The 22,790-nt window shown below is 41.7% G+C and overlaps 2 protein-coding genes across 2 annotated transcripts; both read right to left on the bottom strand.

Moving 5' to 3' along the window:
• Positions 1-10,522: 10,522 nt before the first annotated feature.
• rem1 (RAS (RAD and GEM)-like GTP-binding 1) lies at positions 10,523-15,290 on the bottom strand. The gene is made up of 5 exons (XM_053868414.1): positions 15,126-15,290; positions 13,951-14,312; positions 11,937-12,019; positions 11,560-11,767; positions 10,523-10,974 (listed from the first exon to the last, which is right to left on the bottom strand). The coding sequence occupies exons 2-5, from the start codon at positions 14,282-14,284 to the stop codon at positions 10,697-10,699; spliced, it is 903 nt and encodes a 300-aa protein (XP_053724389.1). The 5' UTR covers positions 14,285-14,312; positions 15,126-15,290; the 3' UTR covers positions 10,523-10,696.
• Positions 15,291-16,174: 884 nt separating this feature from the next.
• Positions 16,175-21,284, bottom strand: pnp4a (purine nucleoside phosphorylase 4a). The gene is made up of 7 exons (XM_053868459.1): positions 21,216-21,284; positions 20,172-20,335; positions 19,171-19,274; positions 18,463-18,638; positions 18,041-18,231; positions 17,646-17,725; positions 16,175-16,491 (listed from the first exon to the last, which is right to left on the bottom strand). Exons 1-7 carry the CDS (start codon positions 21,236-21,238, stop codon positions 16,345-16,347), a joined length of 885 nt encoding a protein of 294 aa, XP_053724434.1. The 5' UTR covers positions 21,239-21,284; the 3' UTR covers positions 16,175-16,344.
• Between the last annotated feature and the right edge of the window lie 1,506 nt (positions 21,285-22,790).

Genomic DNA, 22,790 nt, shown 5'->3' with positions numbered 1-22,790 from the left:
AGTAGCAACGGTGCAACGTGTCATCCGGAAGTACCAAAAATTTCACACTGTCAAAAACCTCAAAGGACGTGGATGGAAGTCAATAATCTCACCTCAGCTTGAAAAAATCAAGCAGAATGTTGAAAACAACTCGAACTAAGTTTGAGTGGTGTGACTCTATCACGGCAGACACTCCAGCGGATACTGCACCAGAGTGGCCTCTATGGACGTCCACCAAGGAAGGCCCCTCTGCTTAAAGTGGAAGGAATCATGAGGAAAGAGCAGCACATCAAGATTCTTCAAGAAAACCTCAAGACGGCAGTGGAGAACCTGAACCTGGGGGAGCATTGGACCTCTCAGCAGGACAATGATCCAAAGCATACGGCGAAGAAATGGTTCCAGGACAATGATATTAATGTTATGAAGTGGCCAAGTCAAAGTCCTGATTTAAACCCCATCGAGAACCTTTCGATGGAGTTCAAGAAACGGGTGGCAGCACGGAACCCCTCCAACCTCAAAGATCTGGAAACATTTGCAAAGAAGGAATGGTCCAAATTTCCTGTCGATATGTGCAAGAAGCTTGTGAGCGATTATAAAAATGGTTTGGTGGCTGTGATAAAAACAAGGGGTTTGCAACTGAGTACTGAGGCAGGGTATGAATAATTTTGGACAGTGTGATTTTTTTTTTTTTCATCCTGTTAAAGATGTTTGTTTACACTTTCTGTCTTAAATAAACTGGTTATGGCTTCAGTCTTTCTTGTGTGTCCTATTTAAGTGAACTCTGAAGCGATAGACTAATGTATAACTGAAAAAAAGGAATCCTTTGTTTTTGTCGGGGGTATGAATAATTTTGGGCTTAAGTGTATATGTCATCACGAGAACGTTAGTTAACAGCCAAGAGTTTCAATCAAAACCATGAGGACCTTGTGGCAACAAAGCAATGCAAAAACTATTGACAACGTTTTGACAAAGAACGCCAGTGACATAATTCCAGGTCAAAACAAATTGTAATTGTGAATAAAACTGAGAATATTGATTCAACAAGCACCTGAAGTAATAATAATAATAGCAAATATAACTGTTCTATCGGGGGGATATTGAGAAGGGAGAGGCCAACCCCAGCTTTTATTTTGAAAGGGTCCTCAGTGAATGGCAGGAATGTGTAGCGTGCTCAACTGGATTACTGGCGTCAATAAAACTCAAACATAAAACGTGCTCTTTTATTTCAAAATTGCTCGTGGAATCACTTTGTACTGTTCACAAATGTCAGAGAGGGTAACATCTGAGAGAACATGGTCCAGAGCTGTGTTGATACAGTATTTACCCTGAGGAGAAATATTTCTCAGGTCAACAGGAAACCAGCGTGAAACACAAATACCAACACCGCTGTCGATTAATCTGGACCGAGATCGTTTTGAGCGGAGGGTAACATGTGCTTCATAAACTCACCACTAGAGGTCAGACTGTGGCTAAATGAAACACAATCTCCAGTTGCGCGTTGATAACGCAGCGTGGTCAATCTTTAAAATTAAATTTAACTTTCAATATCCGCTCTTTTGATTTAATTATTTTTGCTTTTTCCACAGTCATAACGTCAAACATCTTCCTTGTTTGCTTCCGTTTCATGATTCATTCCCAGTTGTAACTAGATGATGAACTTTTTAGCTGCTCTGACCGGAACAGGGAGTCCAAGCGTTTTGCTTGCGCGTGACTGCGCGTGCGTGTTGCGTGGGCATGTTTTGCCATGCTTCTGAGTGCTTGGCACTTCTCTGATCGACAATTATGACTTGAAATAAGAAGATCAATTTTTCATCTACCATCATCTAAACTTTACGCAGGGCACTTGAAACTACTCAAACTACTCTCTGTAACCCAAACATCATAATATAAAGCTGTCACTACACAGTCTCATGACTTTTCATATTCCAGTTCACAGATCGAGCTTATTGGGCTTCACCATAACCCTGCAAGACCTAGTTTTGACAGTGGGAGTGTCCACACCTGGTGGCATGCGAGCCGGTTCTGTCACTGGAGGCTGTGGTGCAGGAAATTTGAAATTTCAAATGATCCACAAGGATCTGGAACAGCTTTGTCCCTTCAACTGGCAGGGGTATTACAGTCCGTGCCCACTCGCGTGGATCCCTTTGACTGGGTATAGTTGGGCGTGGACTTCTGTATGTCTCCTCAGCCACTTGGTCATGCTGTGGTGGAACAGGGGCCCGATGGTACTGTCTCTGCCTTCAGGTGGCATGTTGGGTTGAGGATGGAGGCTTATACTTGCAAAGGCAACTCTACAAACATCCATCATTCAACATCATAGATGGAACTCCGTCATGCAGCCAGTGAGGAGAGGCAGGATCCAGCGAGAGGCGGAAGCAGCTGCAAGACCGACGGACACAGATTATAAAACTTTTTTTCGACTACACGTTTCAGAATGAAGAAAAGGGGAAAGTTTGGACCTTTACTGATTTGGTGACAACAAACCGCTATCTTTTAGTGGTGAGAAATAATTTTGTAAGATGCAGCCGTCATCAGGGTCCGTCTCCTTCCACGATGGAATGCACTACAGTTCCGCGAGCAACGGACATCAGTCATTGTGATGTTTCTTACAGGATTATTCCATGAAAAACATGCTGAAAACAATGAATCTGCTTTTGATGTTTATCTCACTGGCTCTCGTTTAAGCTGTGGCGTTGCGCCACAGTTGTTAACAGCGCTGTAGAATAATAGAGACGGAGGAGCAGCTTTTTCCTGTCTAGCTTTATTACATCATGACTGTCATGTGTTTCAATAAGGAGCAGACAAACAGCGACCTGGGCGTGAGCATCAAAACGTACGTTCATCTTCCGACATCAGCATTAGAGACTATTCTTCTTCAATCAGTTCCAGAACAATCGCCAAGGATGATGAAATGTGGCACTGGTCACGTCTTTCAGTAGCACCGAGCAGGACTGCCGAGGAAGACTCAGCTGCAGCAGCTACAGATAGAATATGAGACATAACATGTTACACTTGTCCAAACCAGATGGACCATGAACACGGCAAATGAATGCTAGCGAATGTTAGCCATGGACGTAAGCCGCTAGCAGCTAATGTTGGAGCTAATCCGTTTTGCTGGCTACATCAACACTATACTGAGATAAACGTAATGAAATGTGTAACGGATGCTTACATGTTTGTTATCATCTCAAAAATAAGTTCACCACATTCTATAACACACCCAAGACATGGTTAGCGCGGCTATTAGCATTGTGTCTAATGTCGTTTGGCCAGCTATATGTTCACTGAATGCTTCGACAGTGCAATACGACAAACAGCAGACAAACATCCATAACTGTGTTTGAACATGAGAAAGTCATTTTCACTGGTAATCACTGATGTCAATTCCTTGAAAAACTATTTTCACCATACGCAAAGTATGTCTATCCTGTTTTAGCACCGCAGTTCATCTGTCTCGCTTCCAACATCTATATACTACACTTGAATACAAACAACAAGCATACAGACATTTGCTTAATGATTTGACAACACAAAAGAGACAGCAGTGAACACAAAATTGACTTACAAGTCGAGTCGAAACATCACCACTTCAGGATCAGATGAAAAGCCTTTCAGAGCTCTCAGTTATTTCCTGGCTGTAAATGCCTCACCTACATTGGCACTTGTCCGGGATCTTGTTCTGTCACTCCATCCTGCTGCCATGATGGGAACAAGGAACTCAGCTCGCTGCCCAGAACGCCCTGCCCTTCTGCCGTAAAGTGTTGGAGTTGGGGCAGTGATGCCACTCACAGAGTCCAAGGGAGCATTAAACAGAGAGCTGGAGAGTCTGAGTCCAGGATTTTGGACTGTTCAAAATGAAACCTGTCATCTCAGGAAATAATCTATTTATGTCTAAATGTTACGCATTGTTGCTTTAGTGGCTGATAGCGAGGATGTAACTGACGTGCATCTTCTTCTCTGTAGGTTGAAACCTGAAGTGGATGAAAATATGAGGGTTCTTGTGGTTCCCATGGTCAGCGGTTGGTGGCAGCCTGCTGTGTTTGATAGAGCTCCTCCTGCTGATATCTGGATCCCTGATAGGCTGTGTGGACTCCAGATAGCTGTCACTCATTCGATTCTTCATCAGCTGGCTCCATCATTTGATCTAGTTTCTGCATCATCAGATGATCCCACTGTTCTTATATTCCTCGCTGTCGGTCTGCGGTGACGGTTCAGTCTGTCCTCCTCCACGTGGGCTAAAGCATTGTCACCATTGTTGGTGCAACTCTTTGAAGGCCTGTCACTATGCTGGCCAGCCTTCGGCTCCAGTTGACATGTGATGCTTTGTAACATGCTGCTCCTGGGCTCTTCTTTCAAATGACTGCCTTGTGTCACGTGGGGACACGAAGATGTGTGTGCGTCTTCTCTCTGAGGTCCCTCTGTGGATACTGGGAATGGGCTAGCTGGTACAGGTCCACCTCATATGGAGCAGCATCCCTGCATCGGTGATCCATGTGGGTGTTGTGAGAAAGGTCCTCCTCTGCCGAGCTCTCTTCTTGGTCATGCCCAATGTTATCATCAAGGCGAGTGTGTCTGATGCTTTGGTTCGCGCTCCTGAACACTGGATTCCAAGTTCCATCTCCTCCAGGTGTAAGCAGAGCTATCCGGCTCCAAGGACTGGAAATGTTGGAGAGACTCCCTTTCAAGACTGTAAGGTCTGGATTCTTTAAGCTCTGTTTGTGTCAGTCAGAACACAATGGTGGAGATGGTTGACCAGTCTGAGCAGATTGATTGATGCGTTCCAGATACTCTCAAAATCATCAGTGACACACACTTGGCACCACGATGCTGCACAACAAACTTTCCACAATGTAGAACTTCGGGAATGGAAACGTCACCCGCCTCTCCCGCGATCCTGTCTTGAAGGTACAGTACTCTAAACTCTTAACAACAAGGTAAACGTATTGCAAATGAAAACCATTCAATTGGATTCCACCCTGCTCAGCACACCATCACAGTAGCACTGTGATCCATTTTTCTGCTTTTTCCACCTTTTGCCAAAACGTGACTCACTGCTATCAAATTGGCTGTATTTTGGGTCTTTCATTTTGTCGCTTGCTCTTGTATATTCTGACCACAGAACACACGCTGCTCTGCATCACACTGTTTGCCTCAGTCAGTTTTGGTGCTTTATATTCTCCTCTGACTGTCTCGCCATATTGATGGCTTATTCAAGGTCCAAATCTTTCTCCATCCCAATGCGTTCAGACAATCTTGTGTCAGCCTGCCCCACTACAATCCTGTCTCTAAACAGTCTCAATATTTGTGCAAGTTTAATTGTCCACGTTCATACACAATGTTCTTTTTGATGAAGAAATGTTGGAATCCCTAAGACTGATCTGCCTCACGTAACTCCAGTTCTCTCAAAACATTGTGTGCTTTGTCTCCTATACAATAAATCAAAGTATTGTCCTTGTTGCTCTCTGTACTGAATCACAGCTTGCTTGCTTGGCGAAATCTCACAAATCTGTCAAACTATTTTGCCCACTCATGCGGTTTGGAAACGTCGAAGGGTTCCGGTGACTTGATGCTAAAGGTAGCACTGGGCACATGAGCTGTCACGCTCCTTACTTTTCCCTCTGACCTCTGATTTCTGTTGTGTGTTTCAACACACACAATCTTGTGAGTCACTGTGTGTCATCTTGAGCAAAACGTTATTGACAACTTTATTGACAACTCACATGACTCATGCCGCATTGGTCAATACAACTCCGCAGGTATGATGAACACAATATTTGTTCCTTTTCCCTATCACCCCGAGGTCCTCTCACCGCATGTTGTTATCGCTTCAGAAGCACAACACTTCTGTTGTGTGTTTCAACTCACACAATCTTGTGAGTCACTGTGCGTCATCGTGAGCAAAACGTTATTGACAACTCACACATGACTCATGGCGCATTGGTCAATACAACTCCGCAGGTATGATGAACATAATATTTGTTCCTATTCCCTAAAACCCCGAGGTCCTCTCAAAAATAGCGAGACAAACATGTGCGTGTGTGTGACCACTGGTTTCTACTCTGATCTTGAGGGCAGACACAGAGGAAACCTCTGCCGTAAACACGTTTGATTCATGCCTCCATACGTCAGAGGCACATGAAATGTTTGAAATCCTTCACGATTAGTGCTTTCTTCCACCGTGTCTGAAATTTTAATGTTTAATAACATTACATTAGTTCACCTGCGGATGCTGTACTTTGCAGCGCTCTCTTGTCAGGAAGCAGATTCTGAAGAGACGAGGAGATTTTATGGCAAGAAAAGAGCGTTTGCATTGAGAGTGCAATCGATTTTCATTTTAGATGTGTATTGCGTGTGAAAGGAAAAGATGACATGAAAAACGTTGCTCACTTGGACACCACTTTATCTTGCAATAACACAGTACATGGATATCGAACACCAACAGGCCTTTAAAGCAAGAGTTTATAATCAAATGCTTTGACTTAAAAAATAAACAAATAAAATTTGTATGTGTGTTTGTATGTGTATTTGTATTTTCAATGGAGTTAGACTTCTGTTAGGAAGCCTGTGCTGATGGCAACTTTCAGTAGGTGCTGACCAATCACACGCTTGAAAAGATAAGCTGACTGACCAATGAAACGCTTATGCTTCAGTCAGAGCCTTTCTGATTGGTCAGCCCCTCTCTGTCCCAGCCCCAGTCACCTGCATAATGCACAGATGGAAGTGACACATTCAAATATATTCATTGTATATTTATATTTTGGACATATAGTTTTTGTTCAGACCGAAATTTTGTTGCCATAATACAGTAATATGATTTTGTGCAATGACAACAAAGAAAGTGTAAGTCTAAGTCTAAGTCTATTTAATATTTATTATATATATAATATTAAGTTACAAGATCAAACATAAAGGACATCTGATATAATTTTAACTAAAAACCACATACAGTATGAAATCCCCCGAGGATGCTCTTTTTTTTTAGCTCATCTCAGAAATGGATCTGCCTCTCTTGCAATATTAGTAGCATTAGTAATAACCAGCAAAATGTCAAGAAAAATAAGCCAAACTTTTTTGCAAATATGAATAAAATATCCCTTTGCTTCCACATCTCTCCGTAACCTAAATACTTTGGTCAGACAGCGGTTGTTGCCAACCTTAACACAGTGCAAGCCAGAAAAATCTCTGTCATTGAACAAAGTAGCTGAAAAAAGGTTGACACTCTTTCATTGTTATCAACCCTTGACTAGTTACTGGCTACATCACAGAAAAGTAAAACAAATTGCAGCAAAATGTCAAGAAAAATAAACCAAACTTTTTTTTTTTGCAAATATGAAAGAAAATATCCAGCTGCATCCACATTTTAGTGTAACCTAAATACTTTGGTCAGACAGCGGTTGTTCAGAAAATAAATCAGTTTAATTTGTTTTCATTAACTCATGCTCGGGGAAACGCAAACACATACGGAGATGTTTTTGTTCATCACCGATTGTAAAGGGATCTGAAGTCACAGCTCCGAGCCTCTGGTCCTGCTCAACTGAAAGGATGTTTACACATCATTGTGTGTGCGTGTCATCCGGGTTCAGCAGAGTCAAGCATTCTTTCCATTACCCTCATCAAATCGATGTTCAACACTCCCCCTCCATCTACTGTCCCACTACAACAGCTGGACACGTGTGTCTGTGTGTCACACTGGTCAATAAAACTGCTCCAGACCACCAGACGCTCTCGCAGCTGCTCTTCTTATCGTGTGGAAGTGAGACTTGTGAGGGAGTTTCTGGCACATTCCTGACTCGTCATGTGCAAGATCTGACGCCGCTGGTCGGGGATTATCTACGTAATGAAGTTTCTCAAAACTGTGCTGTGTCTCTTGATTCCTCCGTGTCACTTCATCCCATTTCCTGCTGAAGATGTCTTAAAATATGTCAGCAAATTATTAGTAATGTGAAACAGCTGGTCACTGCGGCTCTGAGGGAATGGGACTGCGACATATCGAGAAGTTGATGTTTGAACGAAGGATAGAACATGCTTTTATTCAGCGCATGCGTTTTTATTATCAGGTGTTTGTGTTATGGAGCAACAGTTGAGGTGTCTTCAAGTCGTTCAGCATGCATAGCATAACCATGTAGTAATGCATTACACTGAAACATGTGTTCTAAGAGTGTATGCGTCTTTTATGTTGAGCCTTGTCAAATTCAAGGCCACACGTCATGATCCTAAGCGCTCAGACCACATGCACTGTAAAAGGTTTTGGGTTCTGTTACTCACTGGAAAGATGTTCGGAAAACGTGGAAGTAAAACAGCTGTGGTTGCAGATCTACACCGAGTCTCAGCCCAACGAACATAAGAAGAGTGTCTGGTTAGGATGGAAAACCAAATTTGCCCCATGAGAGAGATATGATCAGTGAGCCAAGGGGTTAGTTGTCATGGCGATCTAAGGTTGGACCCAAGCGGAGAGCTGGAGAGAGGGCAGGAAAAGGAAACACAGGAACAACCGGGAGTCACCAAAATAAAAGCATGGAAAGACCGGACAAAACAATAACAAAACAGACATGAAAAACGCGGACATGACATTAGTAACTCATAATACAATGCACTGCAACAGTTGAAGCCAACTAAAGTGCAATGCTGGACAAATTAAATTTAGGATAAACTATAAACACTAAAAGAGAACCAAGTAACATGTCCAATCCAACTCAGATCAAAATTTGATGAGTCAATAGATTGTTGGTTTGGTTTGATAGGTTAAAAACAAAGTTCAACCAAATAGTTAGCAAAGGAATATAGATCTCACAGTGCCAGGTGTTTTTCAACCATGTGAGACTGTCAGGTGTGCCGTGAGAAATCACTTCATTTGTCCGAAGATAGAGGTGGGCGATATGATGACATTAAATTATGAACAAAAAGAACGTCTTGACAAACTATCCACATGAGGAGATTACATGGATTCGGTCACATTCTTTCTATACTCTATAGATCTATGCTGATGCGTCGGTTTACTCATAGCTCTTCCAACACACAGCGAAGAAGCTGGTCAAATGCGCAACTTTGAGTTGTTTTTAAACCTGATGTGCCTCTGACTTGACCACACACTTTCAAGACAGAATGATGGAATGATCCTTGTCGATCTTGTCCAACGTGATGTCTAACTTCAAACTAACTTCCGTATTGACACTCGTAGACTGTAAAAGTTTGCTTTGTTGTGTGAGAGTTGGCTAAAACTAAATGCAGAACCAAATAAATTGTTGTGAAGTTGAGCAAAGAATGTTAAAGATTTGCCTGAAAACTCCTCAGACTAGAATAAAATTATGCAAAAGAAGGTCAGTTAGGAACTGCATGCCGGCCTTAACACAGTACAAGCCAGAAGAATCCTGTGGTCGAAGTCTGTCACTGAACAAAGTAGCTGAAAAAAAAGGTTGAAAGCGCTGATCTAGTGGAAAAAAAAGACACTGTTTCATGAATTGTTATCAACCCTTGACTAGATACTGGTTACATTGCTGAAAAGTAAAACAGTATAGCCTGCTTAAAACGTACAGGAAATAGCAAAACCACTGCAGCTTTGCTCACGCACAGAGAGACAAGTCCTTCAAAACATGGAAGAACGTGTTTCATGGTCCAGCACCAACGTTTAGCATTTGGTTCTCAACCCAGGACCAGATGCTGACAATAAGTTGCAGAATAAGGTAAGAATAAGTAAATAAAAAAATTAAACACCTACATTTTAGTCTAAATAGAATAAATAACAGAAATATACGGAATATAATATTTTTATATATATATAATAGTTTTGTTCACTTTTTTAATGCTTATTTCAAGCACCTCTCTTGGTATGATCAAGAATGGTGATCAGTCAACTCATCTCTGCGACGTTCCTTCACTTTTGTCTGAACCTTTCTAATTCCTCACGTGAAATCAGGATTCTGGTACGAGGCCAGAAGCTGAACTCACGGCAGCATCAACACACACGGCCATTCATCAGCCAAACACTTGGCCTGGTTTCTGTCAGACACACAGCAGGTTCAACACGTGATCCCGTCGTCATGGTGATGCCTGGTAAACACCATCATCTTGGCTGTTTCAGACCCCAAGTTTGGATGCTGGGACAGGATTCAGACTCCCATGTGGAGCCAGATTATAGAGTTGTATCTAGCTTGAGGTTGATTTTTTTTTTTTTTTGAATTTTCACTGTATGAAAATGTATGTTTAATGTATGTATGTATGTAGACAAATACCTAAAAGTGAAATAACTCCTACTAATATTACATACTAAGGGCATTCAAATATGACGCCAAAATCTTCTACTTGGTCAGTTTCAGTTGTACATGTCAACACGGGACAGTCTGGACTGAAAGGTCAGCGAGGCCGATGCTCACTGATGCACAAGTGGAGCATCAGCTGTCGTATTGAACAGATTGACCGAGTTGGATGATGAAAGAACTGAAGCTGGTTTTGTTCAGACCATCACTGCTGACTACTGACCAATCACACATCAGCATTTGTACAAGGTGCACCTTGAGGAAACATACGCAGATGCATGAAACGTAAAAAAATTGTCAAATTTTATTCTTCAGCGTGACAAAAAACCCTGGAAAGCAGAAGTGACAGTCCCAAAAACCAACCAACAAACAAAAAAAATTGGTCCATTTGAAGGTCAGAAGTCATCTGTAAATGCAAGCTAGTAGTGTTGGACAGCGGCGCCCCCTAGTCGGGCAGGTGTCCCTCACAGCACAGCGAGGTCATGACAGCTCTTGGACCGCACTTTGAGCGCCATGCGCTGATTGTTGCGCGCCACCAGTCTGTCCAGGAAGCGCCGAGCCTTCTGGGAAAGACTTTCTTTACGTTTGTAAACGGACCGCCGCCGCTGCACCACCTCAGTGTTATCTTTACGGAGACGGATCTGCCGCACCACGCCCTCGAAGAGCTCTGCCACGTTGTGGTGTAGCGAAGCAGATGTCTCGACGAACTTGCAGTCAAAGACCACCGCACACGCTCTGCCCTCTGGGGAGAGAAAGACGTGCAAGCAGTGTGAGCGTGTTTGGGTGAAAACTTGGTGACCTCTGGCCTTTTTCCTGATAAACGCTGCCTGCTTTCTCACGTCAATATTTTCATTTTAAGCGCTAAAAATTATATTTTCCACAGACATGTAACAGCAGCGAATCAAAAACAAAGACGTTTAAGATTTCAAGTGTTTCGAACCCAAGCTGAATTTACACCACCAATGTGGTCGAGGGCCGTACTGGTGTGTGGGACCGCGGTGAGATGAGTTAGATACACTACACACTACACCACTCTACACTAGGTGGTGCAGAACTGCTGCAGTGTTTTCAACACTGTGTAAAAAGAACAAGTGTACATTTATTTCTGAGGTGGTTTGACAAGTTGATTATTAAAATGTACGAAGCCAAAACAAGTGCAAAGACAGCCGCACGTAAACTGGGCGGAACTGCTCCTCATAAGTCCCAGAATGCATTGCAGCATTGACAACACAAATAAATGGCTGCTGCTTGAACAGCTCTTCCTGACTTCAACTAAGTGAAGGATTTTTTCCACTGAAAGTGTGGGCGAGCTTGACTTGTCCCTCACCTTCTATGGCGACCTCTCTGGACCGGACCAGGTCGCTCTTGTTGCCTACGAGGATGATGGGAATGTTGTCGGCCTGACGAGCGCGCCGCAGAGTGATGCGGAGCTCCGCCGCCGAGTCAAAGCTGGCGCGGTCAGTGACGGAGTAGACGATGACGTAAGCACTTCCTACCTTCAGACATTCCTCCGGCGAGCAGCTGCTGCCGCCGTCCTGACCGTCGCAGAGAGATAAACAGAGTCCTTTAAAACACCGACATCATAACATCTGTCTCTTTTTATCAAAGTTGGAGAACTGATGACGCAAACAACAGACGTAGAAGATGCAGACAGATTTGGATGTTGACAGACGGTTCAAGTGCTCAGTGAGAAAACACACACACCGGTTTGTCGTTCTCCCAGGTGTCCATGACGATGAGCGTGGTCTTCTCTCCATCTACTGTCAGCGTTCGCTCAAACGAGTATTCTGTAGCAAAAGTGTGAGACTGGCATCACACTATCTTTGTGGGGACCATCCAAAACAAATGGCTAACCATAACCTGAACCAAACTTAAATCCAATTATAATGAACATCCTCAAATTGAGGTTTGGATTTGTGTGGCATGAGGCAAGGCATAAGGAGGTCCCACCAAGGAGGTGTTTTGTCTACAATCTGTCCCCACAAGTGAGGATGAACAAAGTACACGCATTTGTTGCACCATCTTTGTGGGGACCTCCCCAGCCTCTCACCCTCAACCTAACCATCCAAATCACATGGCTCACCTTAACCAGGACTCTGAACCAAACTTACATTTAATTTAGTTATTTTGGAGTTTTAAACCTTTGAAACGGAGGCTTAAACTTGCAGGGACCGTCAAAAGGTCCTCACAAGCAGGTGTATTTCCAAAGATTTGACCTCACAAGTATCGCTATAAGGACCACACACTCGCACGCACACACGCTTGTATCTCTATCATGCGAAACCAATGGCTAACCAGGACTCTAAACCAAACTGACCCTGTTATTTTGACGTCTTCATCCTCAAATTCTGACTTGGATTTATGAGGTCCAATGAAATGGTCCCCACAGAGGCATAAGAGTCTCATAAGGAATCAGACTCCACAAGTCTGGCTAAACCAGACACACACACACACGTGCATCAAACATGTCTGTAGTGTCATCACCAAACATTAAAATTGAGTTTGCTCTGTATAAACATTAAATTTACATTTAGCACATTACTGTGACTGTGCAAAGAAATGAATACATGCTGATGAATTATTGATAATAATTCTGATCATGGGCTGCAGTCACATCAAAGAAAAACAACATAATAACACGTTATTACTGTTCTACAAGACGTCATTCAATCTAGGAGCACTTCTATGACGGGGAATAAGACTCTTATTCTCTCTCTCTAACTTTTCCATCTCGACTCCCATTCATTTTCATTTTTGTATGTCATCCATAATCTCTTGATATCGCTCTTGCTTACTTGAATATAGTTTGTTGAAGGGAAAACCTGAGCATGGTCACCTTCATTCAGTAGGTCAGCAGGTTTGGCTCCTGGGCTTTGAGGTTGATACTAGCACTTTTGTAAGCGAGTCGAGCAAAGTAAAGGTCAAATAAGGTCAAACAGTCAATTGAATAAAAATGTCAGACACATATTTTGAGTGATACTGAATGTCAATTGTGGCCTTTGGCCAAGTCAGCATTGATCGATGAGGTCACTGAAGGTCGACGTGTCAAAGTCACAGACAGGTTTCAGCGGAAAACTATCCAATAGTTAATATTATTGTGTCAGTTCCAAGCACCATTCACCTCCTGTCTATCTGACTGACTCTTAACTTCCATCACACGGACAATATACTGTTTGAAGATATGTATTTCAATATGACAGATTTATGAATGGTAACTAACAACAAGTACAACCTAGTGGCTGTCTGATAGATTGAATTCCAATTATGTTTCCTGGTTAATGCTGCTAGTTTTAATAATTTCAATAGTGAATCAATATAAATGTTTACCAACTTTTATTTATTTTGTTCCACTGTTTGTCATTGTTTTCTGCATTTACATTTAACAGTGCATTTCTTTTACAGTTTTATTATTTTCCTTTTTTTGTTTTATTTATTACCAGTGTATAACTGTATTTATGTGCAGAGTGATTAATTCAGAAATTCATTTTTTCAATAGCAAGTGACGGACTATTTGAATATTTTTAATACATGAATAAAATACAATTCATAAATAAATAAAAAATATAATTAATTCATAAATAATACACTATACATATAATAAATTAAGAGTAAAATGATCAAAGGTTTTAGGCACCAAATTGATGGTAATGATTTCGTAATTACTTTTTTTTTTTTACAATTAGTAATTAAAAAGTAAACAATCCATTTACGTTCTAACCTGCTGGTTGGTCATCTTTCTCTGTGATCCCGGCAAAGATTTCGGCCAGACTGGTCTTCCCGACGCCATGGTCGCCTAGTAAGACCACTCTGTAGATGCTGTCCGAGTCGCTCTGGGAGTCGTCGTCCGAGTCTGAGCTCCATTGGACCCGGTAGTGGAGCGACTTGTCCCCTGGATGGTATGAGGCCGACTGTCCCAAAGGAGGGTGGCTGCGCTGGGGTCGGGTCTGGCCAGCAATGGCTTGAGTCCACAATGGTTGCTGGTGCAAATGCACCGGGCGGACTGGAGTGCTGCCTCTCCGCCGCAAGACTTCCTTCTGGGTATTCAGGGTCATGGTTCTACGGCATCAGGACACGATGGACCTGAGAAAGATGATAAAAGTGACAGCTAGAAACAATCAAAAGAAAGCAGTGGCTGCTATGGTTACATCAACAGAGGTGTGTGTTGTAGGCACAGAAACCAAGTGCCAACATGTGTCTTCTAGCTCAGCTCTTTTTCCGGTAACACTCTCATACCTCAGCTGCGAACTTACAAGACTGAAGGAAGCCCAAACACCAAACTAGAGAGACAGAGCATGCTACAGTGATCCATCATTGGACCACCTTTGACTCTTGATCACAGGATAATATTTCATAATTATTAGCCTAAAATGGAGAATCTTCTTGGCCAAAAATAACAGCAACGTCAAAGTAAAGAAGAAGAAGCAGTGAGTCAGAAGTCATTGAGCTCATGAGGGAGGAAGAAGATGCTCTCGCCTCAGCACCAGAAGAGCAGAAGTGATGAAACTAGTGAAGTACTGATCCAAATACCTACCAGCTAGCACGCCATAGGGCCTTTCTATGCAACTTTTCAGGGCAATTTTAAATTAGCAAATATGAAAAAAAACCTGAATCAATGTATTTCAAATGAATCTTGAAATAAAAAGTCAAAAGTCGATATAGTTCCCAAATTAAGTCATGCATTTTGCTGAGTGACACTACACTAATACATGACATATTCTCTGATGAATAACAATAAAGTCAATAGTAATGAATCATTTAAACAGCACCTTTCGTCAAAACAAATAAATCAAAGGTCATAACTAGACGAAGAGGTAGACTATGATCATTTTTGCGTTTGACATCACTCTGTAATGAAATATAATGAGTATAAAGAAACAGAGCGCTTGGACTCACCAGGCAGCCTGCAAGTGTCCTGTCAGCTCCACCACAGAGCTGCTCTGGAGCCGCTCTCTGGCTCTGTGTGCCGGTGTAACAGAAGCCTGGTGCCACAGTAACCCGCCTGCAAAGTAAAGTTCCACAACAGCGTTAAAAATTCAGGAGTGGAATCACAGAGTTCTGTGTGTGTGAGTGCGTGTGCATCAGAGCGACAGCAGAGGAGAAACAGATATCTGAGGAGGGGGAGTGTCTTTGTGTGTGTGTGTGTTCAGCCAGCGTGGGTTAAGAGAGGTTCTGTTATTTCCTGTTAAAAACAACAGTTTATTTAAGAGTGAAAAAAGCAGTTTTTGTTCATGTTGTCCCACCACGGAAACGTCACTGGGGTCAATTCCCTTTTCCCCTGGAGTTTGCCAGGTGTCCCATTAGCATCAGTTTCATTTCCATTGCAGCTGTAGAGAATGGCCAAGTTGTGTTTTTGAAATACTGGTTCATAAGATAACTTTTCTGCTACCGAGCAAAAAAAAAAAAAAAAAAAAAAAAAAGACAGGAGACATTTAAGCGGAATCGGTAATAGCGCTATTTGTACACTCAGGTTCTGTCCCTCTTTGAGTGCAAACATGTGAAAGGGTGTGATGCTGCTTACCTTACTTAGTAACAAAGAAACAACAATCTCACACAGGCCTTTCTACGATGTTAAAGTGAGAGCCTGTGCTCCGATGGACTGTTCTGGCCTGAACTCCGATTGAATCGCTCATCTCAGCTGTGCACAGTTTCACACTGACCCTGCACCCGCTCTCTGTCCTCAACAAGTCTAACATACCGTTCAAGTGTTGGTGCAGAGTACAAGGTCACCACAGGTGGTGAGCCTGATTTCAAATAAACTCACAAATTATTCTGCTTCTGATTCACAAATACTAACACTGAACTATATATAAAAATAATAATGATATGTGATTAATGGCGAACACAGTAAACAAACACATAAAACAAAAGAAAGCACAAACGTCTAAAAGCAGATACTTTATTTGATTTGTTATTTTACATTAAAGCACCATCTCTGTCATAGTTATATTAATCTGTCAAGTTATCAGCGTATAAAAACTCTATAAATTATGTCTGATTCACACCATAAACAATCTCTCCCGAGACAATTTTCAGTACAGCCGGGATATAAAATATCAAGGGGAAATCAAAACAAAAGGTAAAACACAGTGGTCTTAAATACACAGTGTTGTTTCTAGAGGATGTTATTGATGTTGTTATTGATCTCCATCTTGCCGATGAGTTCAGTCACCAACTGTTGAAGAGTCTGCGAGCGAAGACGGCCGACCTCCAGCACCCCCTCGTGGTTCACACTGTCACCGTCCTCGTAGGTCTTCACCACCTGAACAAACAACGAAGGAGCTGACGTCATTTATAGTTCACCATATTTACTTACTGTTGAATTTGATAAATGGGGAAATGAAAAATATCTTAAATGCTAATGATTCAAGGAATTATCATCTCTCTCTGATGGCTCAGAACCACAACAACAATAATAATAATAATAATAATAATAATAATAGCAGTAATAACAACAATGATAATAACAATAACAACATGGCTCAGATGGATTAGAACCTCAATAATAATAATAAAAATAATAATAATGAATCAATTCGCCACTTGTGACACTTTCAACGGCAATTCATAAAGTTAGCTAGCGCCGGAATTATCATGCTCTGATGGCTCAGAACCACAGCAACAACAATAATAATAATAATAATAAAAATAATAATAATAACAACATGGCTCAGTTGGCTTAGAACCTCAATAATAATAATAAAAATAATAATAATGAATCAATTCGCCACTTGTGACACTTTCAATGGCAATTCATAAAGTTAGCTAGCGCCGGAATTATCATGCTCTGATGGCTCAGAACCACAGCAACAACAATAATAATAACAACAATAATAATAATAATAATAAGTGAAAAGAGAAACAAATATTTATGAAGAAAACAAAATTATTTATGAAAAAAATACAAAAAAAAAAAAAAATCACAAAAAGCTTCATACAAATTTTCGGAGTTCATAGAAAATAAGTAAAAATAACTAGAACCAACCGCCAGATCGCAACTTCGACCTCTAGGGGGCAGTAAAGAACACTTCAACGGTAGTTCGTTAAAACGGAGGAAAACGTGTAATTTAAAATCAAAACAAACTCAAGAAACAAGTCAAACTACTGACACGATTTAATGTGAGCTAGCTGAATGATTTTTTGGGGCGGTCCCATTTGGCGAGAACAGGAAATGCAAGGCGAATGAGTTGCACAATAGCAACTCAAGTTTTGTCAATGGTAGCTAAACCTTTTTAAAGAATCATGAAAGATAATAATAAACAAAAACTTGAAACATTGTAACACATAAAACCCCAAATATTTTGTATTTATTCATCGCCCTTTCTTGTTACGAAAACGTGAAATTTAACCTAACAAAAGCCGAAGAAGATTTGCTATGATGAAGTTCAGTGTTGCAAGAAAACAGATCTCTCTTACCTTGTTGGTGATCAGAGACAGGCCGAAGACTTTAAGACCACAGTGAGTCGCCATGACGACCTCGGGAGCTGTACTCATACCTGTAGAAATGCGCACACACACACAATCAATTACCACGGCAATCGACGTACCGTAGAATTGTCATGAGTTCTGCGTATTAGTCGTAGACAGAGTAATGGTCTTCAAAGACCCTCTCGTGTCAACTGTCCTGCAGCCGCGACAATGGATTTACCGGTAAGTCTATTATGTGATGGAAGAGAAGCTGTCATGGGGGTTGATTCTGCACACGTTAATGTTGTTTTGGGAAGTGTAAATAGAATAAAACCTCCACTGTAGAAAATGTCTTAGCTTTAGAGAGTCGCATTGGTTTCTTGAGTCTGTGTTCAGTGTCATACCAACTGCGTCCACCCCCAGTCGGTGCATCAGCCGAGCCTCAGCGATGGTCTCAAAGTTGGGCCCGCCCACCATGGCGTACACGCCCTCCTGCGTGATGCTGGCCACGCCCAGTTGCTTGGCGATTTCCATGGCGAGACAACGAAGGCCTTTGTCGTAGCAACCAGACATGGCTGGAAACCGAGGTCCGAACCTGCAGCGGAGAAATACACTTGTGAGAAAAAACAGGCGTGTCTCACGTGTGTCGTGTACAGATGGTGCTCTCTTGTTACAGTAACCCTTGGCTCTGGATTAGTTTTTAAAAGAGGCACCACACATGCCAATGAAAAAGTGTCCCAGGAAACGCCATTTGTTTACCATAGCAACCATATCCAGCTTTGGTGTGTTTGCTAACATGAGTTAAACACAATCGTTGTTGTCGTACTTTTCGTCGTTGGGTCCACACAGTGGGTTCAGACCGACCAGCCCCGGGAAGTTCACATGGTCCTTGATGATCATGATGTCACCTGGATGTAGGCCGTCATCCAATGAGCCCGCTGCGTTCGTTACGATCAGCGTCTCCACCCCGAGCAGCTTGAAGACCCGAATCGGGAACGTCGTCTGCAAGACACACAGGTCTGATGAAGTATAAAAAGAGAGAGCTGCGTTGCTGCCTCTGGGACGGAGGAACAATTCCACCTCTGTGGGTTTGTGCCCCTGAGTGCAGACTGACAGAACAGTGTGACTGTGAAGATGGCAAACAACGTAAAAGAGCAAAGCAGGGGTGACAATGAAAATGTTATTTTTTTTTTTTGTACCACCAAATATTAACTTGCGTTTCAAAAAAGTGACTCCACCTGGAAGTCTGTATCAAGACACATTCTCATTGGTGAATTACAGAAAGGTCAGTGTGAAGGAAGCGTGCGTCAGACAGTGGTCAGGACGGCTGCATGTGACCAGACACATGACGCCGTGTAATCAATAACGTAGGACAAAGGGGTTAGGCAACACAACATGAGGTGGAGTCACACAACGTAGCTACTCTACAAGAGGTCAGGCATTCAGTGATCTAAATATTATCGCATGAGTTTTCAAGCAAAATAGATCACAACTTGAGCGTATGAGGTGTGTGTAAGTCACATGTTTGTTCCACCTTGGAGAGCGAGTGTCCCTCGTACATGTGGAAGCGGCCCTGCATGCACACGCATGTCTTTCCCTTCAGCTCCCCGAAAACCAGGCGGCCGGCGTGACCTTTCACTGGAACACACAGACACATCTCCTTTCTGAGTAAACACAAATATGTCACGCCTATCCAACCAAAGACAAATGAGTGAGATAAATATAATTTATATTGGCATATAATGGATCTGGGCAAAAAGTGATGGGAAATTCTTGCACTTTGAAAGTGAATTATTTCAGCATTTTTTTAAAACAAATAAATTGAATAAGAATTGCTATTATAATCTGGATGCACTTTCTGTCACCATTTTTTTGGAAACATGAAAATAATACCCCAAAATAGTGCAAAACAGTACAAATTTACAACAAATTTGGGCCACACATAAAAACCCCCCAAAACAAAACACTAACATTATGTGATTTAAGTTGTAATATTGTGCAGAAAGACTCACACAGACTTGAAAGAAGTTGTCTCTTCTGAGGAAGAAGAGCTTGATGGTAGTGGTTGGCTGCAAGGCTATCGATGGTTACATCATCGTGCCGTTCAAAGGGGATTTGTCATTTCTCAGGATTAATCTTGCAATATGATGAGAATGATGTCGTGGTAGTAGTATGTGATTAAAGAGATAATATTATGAGATTAATGTCGTAGTAATAGTAAGTGATTAAAGTCGTAATATTACAAAATCTTGTAATATTACAACTTTAATCCCGGAAAGTTATTTTTATTTGTGTGTGTGTGTGTTTGGCCCTAATCCTCTGTCATACAAATTCCCAAACTGAAGTCTGAAAATTATCTAATAGTTAATTTGAAACGTATTTTTTGTTTTGTTGAAAATAACAAGTAGATAAAAACACTATTATGTACTTTGATTTATGTAAAAAAAAACTTTGTAATCAAGGAAAGTGACTTTTCTGTTGTAAATTTGATCATCTTTGGTTTGTCTCACGAAATGTGTGTTTTATGTCGAGTACCTGTGCTGTGAGGGAATCCTGGAATGTCTGAGTAGGCAAAGGAGTCTTGACATTTCAGAGTGTCAGCCAGCATCCCCAGTCCGGAGCCGCAGATGATCGCCACTTGGGGGCGGTGTTTCGTGTGCGTCAGCAACCAATCGGCTGTCTTCTGGTATTCGTCATGGCTGTCAGTGGGAAGAACAATTTCAGTGAATCATCAAACCACCTCAGGTCTGAATTCATCCTCAGCAACCCATAACTCTTGAACTGATCCAGTGCTGGCGCTGAAGAAGTCTGTGTCACGTTTCAGGAAAACCAAATTGTGGTGAATTGTTCTCAATGACACCAGACTAACACAGCTACAAGGGTCAGTCAAAGTTGTGTCCACTGCCGTGCAGTGTGTTCATGAGAGGATCTAGTCGAAAAGACTAATATTTCATGAGATTTTCCAAAAATTGAGCGGCAAATTTTTCAGGCGTTATCATCAAATTGGCGTAGCTGTGTGGCAGCTACTAAAACTTTCAAAAGACATCCACTGCTTTTAGAGAAAACTGAAATAAAATGAGAAATCGCGGCACCACTGCTGAGCATGAGACTCGCTTACAGGTCACCTGACTGCTCCTCCTGGATGACAGCTCAGGATCAGCGCGCATTTGTTACGAACTGCTTCTGATCAAGAAAAGTCATGTCTGCTCTGGTATTATGTTGAGAAATTCAAAGAACATATTTGTTTAAGGTAATGAAGTAAGCCATGACTACTGTGAAACAAAGAAACCCTAATACCAAAATACAAGCATGTGATTCTGTGCTCTTACCAAACCACTGCTCAGCACATTTTCTCAATGAAACTTTTCTTATTCAAAGGTGACAAATCTTGGGCTGTAAAAAACTCATTTAAAAAAAAAAAAAAGAAGAATTTTCTGATACTTCAGTACAAGTCAGTTGTTTTGCTGTTATGTTGCATTAGGACGTTAAAATTATTGAAAAGTAGCCGGCTATGTAGCCGACAGTTCGGGTTACTCGAAACCCAAATTTGCCGTGTAGCTGGAGCAAAGGTTTCCTTACCTGATCTGTTCTTTGCTGTGCATGATGCAGAGAGTGTGAGCGCGGCTGAGATGCCTGAGTCCGTGTGAGAGTCTGTGACCGAGTGTGTGAAGCCCACTACATATCCACTTGTCACATGATTCTGATTGGCTGACAACAACTCCATTCATATGCAACATCCAATCCGGTTACGAGCCTTTAAGTGTGTGTGTTTTGGAATTTAGATTGTGGTGTGGAATTTATATTATATTTATTGTGTCGTGTAATTTTGTACACCCCCCACCTCCACACCAGTAACGTGACTTCACTACCAAACTTTTTATCAAGCCAAGACCCTGACACGAAAAGCATCCAAATAACTCTCTACAAACCTCCTCACGTATAGTAAAACTAATGCTGCAGGAAAGGTTTAAGGACCGGAAAATAAGGGAAACTTTCAACTGGTTTGTCCACTTTGTTGAGATTGGAAAGCAAACAAGAAGGCGACTTTAACTTGGTGTCTTTGTTCAGTCTCCAGTCCATCCAGACCATCCATTGAGTGACCTCTTTCAGACTGTGGGAGGAAACCAGAGTGACCCAAGGAAACTTAAAGCTGGACTCAACAACATGATCTTCAATGACTCTGAGAGCAGATCTTCAGCTTCATCAACAGCTGTACAAAAATGGCAGAATAAGAGCTCAAAGGAACAATGATCTCCAGTACGTTTCTTTTATTATAGGAAATACTTTTGTGAATCTTATTTTAATGCCTTGCTAGTTTTTCTACGCACAAGCGTGGGAGCCATTATGGACTTCCGCTAGCACGACTCAATAAGTACATTGTGAGCTCTCAGCTTAAATGAACAAATCAGAGTTGTAACGTGCTCCTTTAACCAGCAGCAGCTCGTCGGTCACTCTGGTTTTAATCCAAATTCACCGTCTTATGACCAGTAACACATGGCACATGCTCGCTGCTCTGATCAGCTGCTGATAATAAAGACTCGTGTGGGCTGCAGGGCCGAGCTGACCATGACAGGACAGTCAGACGGACATATGCGAGTTATAGTACAGATTCCAAAGAGTGCTTCTGTTTGGCTCGGAGGAGAACGTTTCTGGCGTCAAAAACACCAGTGGGTAGAGTCACCAACATGTTTCGGTACGTTCGGTAGGGAACCGCCGTGGTCGGTTAAAGCCACATGAGTGCAAGTTATTTCTACCCACAACTTTCTGTGAGGTCGCTGCACTTACCACCACAACACTATTATTTTTAAAATATTTTTCATGAAAGCATTTTTGCCATCATGTTATGATTTCGTCCGTCACATAATTCTACTTTCAAACTGCTTAATTCATTTTTATGATTTTTTTTCTTATGTATGTTCTTATTGATAAATATATTTATTTGATAAAAACCGGTATCAGACATTTGTATGTATTTTTTTTTTTTTTTTTACTTATTTGCTTATTAATCTTACATGAAATCTTTCTTTGTTCTTGAAATAATTTGAGCAAATCTCAAATTTGCTAAAAGGCAGTAACAGCTTATATTTGAATGCTGCAGTGCAATAGAAAGAAACCAGGTCACCGGTGATGCATTTGCTTCCCAAACCCGACTGA

This window comes from Synchiropus splendidus, chromosome 6, assembly GCF_027744825.2.
Source record: "Synchiropus splendidus isolate RoL2022-P1 chromosome 6, RoL_Sspl_1.0, whole genome shotgun sequence".
Taxonomy (NCBI): Eukaryota; Metazoa; Chordata; class Actinopteri; order Syngnathiformes; family Callionymidae; genus Synchiropus; species Synchiropus splendidus.
Note: the sequence above shows the minus strand (reverse complement) of the source record. Positions and strands in the feature narration are given on the sequence as shown.